Consider the following 4,980-nt stretch of genomic DNA (forward strand, 5'->3'; position numbering starts at 1 on the left):
AATTACTAAATAACAGAAAATAAGAAAGAAAAAATATATAAAAAAAAACAAGATCAGAGACAAAGAAACAAAATAAAAAGATAAAAGTTAAAAAAAAAAGTGAGAGAAAATCCAATAATAATAATAATAATAATAATAATGATAATAATAATAATAATAATAATAATAATAATAATAATAAAAGAGGCGGAAGATGTCTGCTGGAAGATTTGTAGCTGAAGACAAAAGAAAAAAGTCTTTGTTGTTGTTGACAACCGTGAAGAAAGCGAATGCATCGACTTACAGGCATTGGATTACATTTCTTGTAGCAGATGTAACGGTAATAGCGTCGTCCGAATAAACTGTCTCGCCATAAATCAGCATCATCTTTGCCATCTTCGGTTCGATCAAGCTGGAGACGGAGAGAGAGAGAGAGAAGGAGAGAGTTAGACTGCAGCAGAGAGGAAACAGCAACAAATCTCATCTTTTTATCTTTTACTTGTTTCAGTCATTAAACTGTGGCCAGGCTGGGGCACCACCATGGAGGATTTTTTTAGTCAAATTAATTGGCCCCAGTACCTTTTTTTTTCTTTTAAACCTGGTACTTATTCTATTGAACTCTTTTGCTGAACCGCTAAGTCACAGGAACATAAACACACCAACACTGGTTGTCAAGCGGTGATGGGGGAAGAAACACAAAGACACACAGATATATACATATATAAACATGACGGGCTTCTTTCAGTTTCCAGCTACAAAATCTACTCATAAGGCTATAACAGAAGACGCTTGTCCAAGGTGCCATGCAGTGGGACTGAACCTGGAACCCTAACCCTCAACAAACTCAGTCTGATTTGTGTCAGCATGGAAAAGTGGATGTTAAAATGATGATGATGATGATTTTATATATATATATAATTCATTATTAGCCAGATAATCATTCAATATAATATCGTATTGTATAATTATTGAATTAATAATTAATTAAGTTTATTGTATTCTGCAATCTGGCATTGTATTCTCTTCTACTTAATCGTTCCTTTAATCCTATATATATATATACATGTGTGTGTGTGTGTGTGTGTGTGTGAATATATATATTAATAGTTAAGTATCTTACAGTTCTATAAGTTTTTCATTGTTCTTTCATTCCTATTAATATATATAATGTGTGTGTGTGTATATATATATATATATATATATATATATATGTGCGTGTATATATACATGCACACATGTGTGGGTGTGTGATTATATGTATATGATTAAGCACCTTACAATAGCAGAAGTGCTTCAATGTATTGGTATTAATTTGTTTTTCTCTCAAAAACTGAGGTTTTTCCTGAAATGCTCGAATGACCACAACAATGGGAATTGATCCACAGATAACAGGCAGCAGTTGTGAATCAACCAAGTGTTTAATCTCTCCTTAAAATCACATCCTGAGGTCTTAAAAAAAAAAGAGACAAACCAACAAAAAAGTAGGGGAGGAACCACAGATTTGTATGGACTAATCAGAGGAAAAGAAGGACAGCAGCCATGACCCTTTTTTTGAAAGGGCCTCTGAAACTAGTAGGGGTGGTGGAGATGGGCAGTAGTGTAACTGAGAAGGGGGAGCTGGTTTCCCCGTTTCTATGGTCCATATATTCCCTTCTGGATGGATGCTGGTCCATTGCAGAATGACTCAATGTGAAATAGAGTGTTATATTACAAAAGAAATGCATAATCGAAAAATGGAACGTGTAATCTTCAAAAACTTCATACATATGTAATTTTTGCTCAGCTCTACAATGCTGTTTTGATGGTGAAACAGATTATATTGTTTGTTGTATTTTGGGTGTAATTTATGGTGCCAGTTTTGTTATAACATTAACCAGATAACATTATAGCATAATCAATAGCGGAAAATTCTCAGCATCAAACAATGCATGAATATAGTCAGGATATTCCTGGACTTTTAGACAACACAAGGATTGGCAGAATATTGGTTACAATCAAGACTTGAGGCAAAAAGATATTCTTGGACTTTTCAATGATAGAAACATTAGCAGAATATTGGTTCCAGTCAAGATTCTAACAAATAGACAAACTATTCTTGGATCATTCAAAGACACAAGGACTGGATGAAAGTTGGTTCCAGTTAAGATTTCCACCAAAAACACTGAAATAAATAGAAGAAGCTGTATGTAATATATCTTAGTGCCACAGTGAAAAGACCCTTCCACCCTGCAGTAATCTTTGTAGGGCTGGGAGCATAAAAAAATTGCACCCAGTACACTCTGTGAAGTGGTTGGCAAAGGAGCAGAAAGAGCTTAGTGTTTACAAAGTCCCTTTGTACTTCTGCCTTGCCAAGGACTTTTCACATGGTTCAGTGGTTAGAGACATTGGAGTCATGACTATAAGATTGTAGTTTCAATTTCTGGATTGGGCAACACGTTGTGTGCTTGAGCAAAACACTTTATTTCACATTGCTCCAGTCCACTGAGCTGGGGAAAAAACATGAGAAATCTTGCGATGGACTGACATCCCATCCAGGGAAGGAATATATATGCCAAAGGAACTGCAAAGCCGACCCTATGCTCCTTACAGAGTAATGTGGGCTGGCTGCATTCTGTAAAGTGGTTGGTGATAGGAATGGCATCCAATCACAGAAACCAAGCCAACATGCCATGTACACCACAGCAGTGGAAGCACAACACTGCAGTGGGAATATCTTGGCTCTGACCAAAGTCTGTGGTACAAATATTCATGAGGGAAAAGAAATGCCGGATACTTACAAGGAAATATTTTGGGGGACATTTGAGACGGTCTGAAACAACACAGACTGCTACTATCGGTTGGTCTGAGTTATCGTCTGTCATTGAAGATGACTTAACCTGGAACAATATGGAGAGAGAAATACGTTTAGAGAACAGCAGAGATGACAAGTGAACAACAATAACAACAATAATTACAATAACAAGAACAACAACAAGAGTCAAAAGTGAAAAAAAAGCAAAGCAACTGAACATTTTGTTATGCCAAACCCTTTGGTGAATATTTTTCATTTTACAAACCCAGATGTTATTAAGCCATATATACCCCTACAGTGTGTGTGTTAATATGACAAATGATCTTTGGACAGGGTGTATGGCTGTTGAGACACACCACAGAGAAAAACTGGTCAGTGTTAACATGTAAATCCCCATCACATTGTCATTAACTTGTGTTTCCTTCTAATGGTGAGAGTGAATCAGGTCTAATCACCACACTACAGCATATCTTCATGGCTTCTAGGGAAGGCCCAGATCTATTTACTGTATGTTTTAACCATATATTTGACAGTGCATCTACACACTTTATCAAGTAATCAATGAACTGGACCATGGATCTCCATACCGTTATCATCAGTCCATAGAGCGGACAGTAGATGTACACACTGAATCCACAGACTGGATGCGGATCTACAAACTGTATCCTACATCCATGGATTGAATAGATCTTCACACGATATAACAGGAATTGAATGAATCTGAAATATCCAGGGAATTAATGGAACAAGATCCATAACAAAATCAGTCCTACATACTGTAACATGTCTCCATGGATTAGACAGAAGATCTACACACTTTGTAGTGTATTTATGGATTGAACAGAGGATCTGCATACTGTGTTCCATATTCAAGGGTTGGACAATGGATCTAATAACTATATCTATTGGATTGGACGGATCTACATCCATGGAGTGGTTGGCTCCACATACTCTAACATGTATCTCCATGGGTTGGACAAATCTACACTCATCAGTATATGTCCATGTAGCTCAAGAGTGTGTGTGCATTTGAGTGTATCACGTGATCAACCAGATTATCAGATGTTATACATCACTGGTCACAATGCGCTTTCTTGTGCTGTTTTAGCTTTCAAATGATGCCACCCTGCTGGCTAGGCAAGCAGGCCAACATTCCCTCTGATCGGAAAGCTAGTCCATCAGAGGGTGACCCATTTACAGCTGAGTGGACTGGGGCAGCATGAAACAAAGTGTTTCACTCAAGAACACACCACCCAGTCCAGGAATTGAACCCACAATCTAATAAGTACAACACCCTAACCACTAAGCCATATACTTTCATACACTCAGTCAAAAGAATGACAGCATATCCCCGATACAAGGCAGTAAATCTCAAACTAACACAATTTTACATTCTATTTGGTTTCCATGACAATACATGCCATCATAACGCTAATGTCTGTCTGTTTGTCAGTCTTCCTCTCTCTAAACTGTTTTATTGTCGTATCCATTAAGTCCATACAAGTGAGGTTGTAAAGGTCAAACAAATTTAGTTGGCCTGTTTAGCCCCAGGTCAGTCCGGATCGGGCAGACTTAGAGAAAGTATTCCAACCATGACCAGCTTGTCTTTTATATTTAAATTAGTGTCTTTGTCTTTTTTTGTTTGAAGATGGCAAGGAGTGGTTCGAGGGAGATTTCGATGTTGTTCCTAGTTGGTCAAATGACTGTGTGCGGTGGTGGTGGTGGTGGTGGTGACATCCTCTTGTGCTACCCTTACTAGTCAACACTCTCCTCTGTGTATGTGTGTGTGTGTAGGTGAAGCATACTCTTTTTTGTGTATGTGAGAGTGTAAGGCATGTTCCCTTGTGTGAGTGTGAAGCAGAGGGAAGTTTGGCTGTTATTTCTAGTCAGTAAACGACTGTGTGTGTGGCAGTGGTACAAATCAGTGATAATACAATATAATTTCATTGTTATGATACAAAAGAAATACAATGCAATAATAATAATAATAATAATAATAATAATAATAATAATAATAATGAAGACATTGTTATACAACTTTGCAATAATGAAAATAAGTTGATGCAAAACTTTTGGGTGAAGGGGCAATCAAATTTTATTTTACTTTTTGTTTTTACACTACATTGGTGAACTCAGACAAACAATAATGGCATGCTGGTAGTGATGGTAGCAGCAGTGTTGGTGGTAATGGCTGTGGTAGTGGTGGGAGG

The 4,980-nt window shown here is 37.3% G+C and overlaps 1 protein-coding gene across 7 annotated transcripts in view; it reads right to left on the reverse strand.

The window, feature by feature from the left end:
• LOC106877785 (multivesicular body subunit 12B) overlaps nucleotides 1-4,980 on the reverse strand; it is an 84,706-nt gene that overhangs the window by 4,468 nt on the left and 75,258 nt on the right. For all 7 annotated transcript variants that reach the window (XM_052975359.1, XM_052975362.1, XM_052975358.1 and 4 more), the window contains 2 exons: nucleotides 2,757-2,855; nucleotides 284-391 (listed from right to left, as the gene is read on the reverse strand). In XM_052975359.1, coding sequence (XP_052831319.1) covers nucleotides 284-391; nucleotides 2,757-2,855 — 207 coding nt within the window. The remainder of the gene's footprint in view (nucleotides 1-283; nucleotides 392-2,756; nucleotides 2,856-4,980) is intronic.

The sequence above is a fragment of the Octopus bimaculoides genome, chromosome 21, assembly GCF_001194135.2.
Source record: "Octopus bimaculoides isolate UCB-OBI-ISO-001 chromosome 21, ASM119413v2, whole genome shotgun sequence".
NCBI classification, from domain to species: Eukaryota; Metazoa; Mollusca; class Cephalopoda; order Octopoda; family Octopodidae; genus Octopus; species Octopus bimaculoides.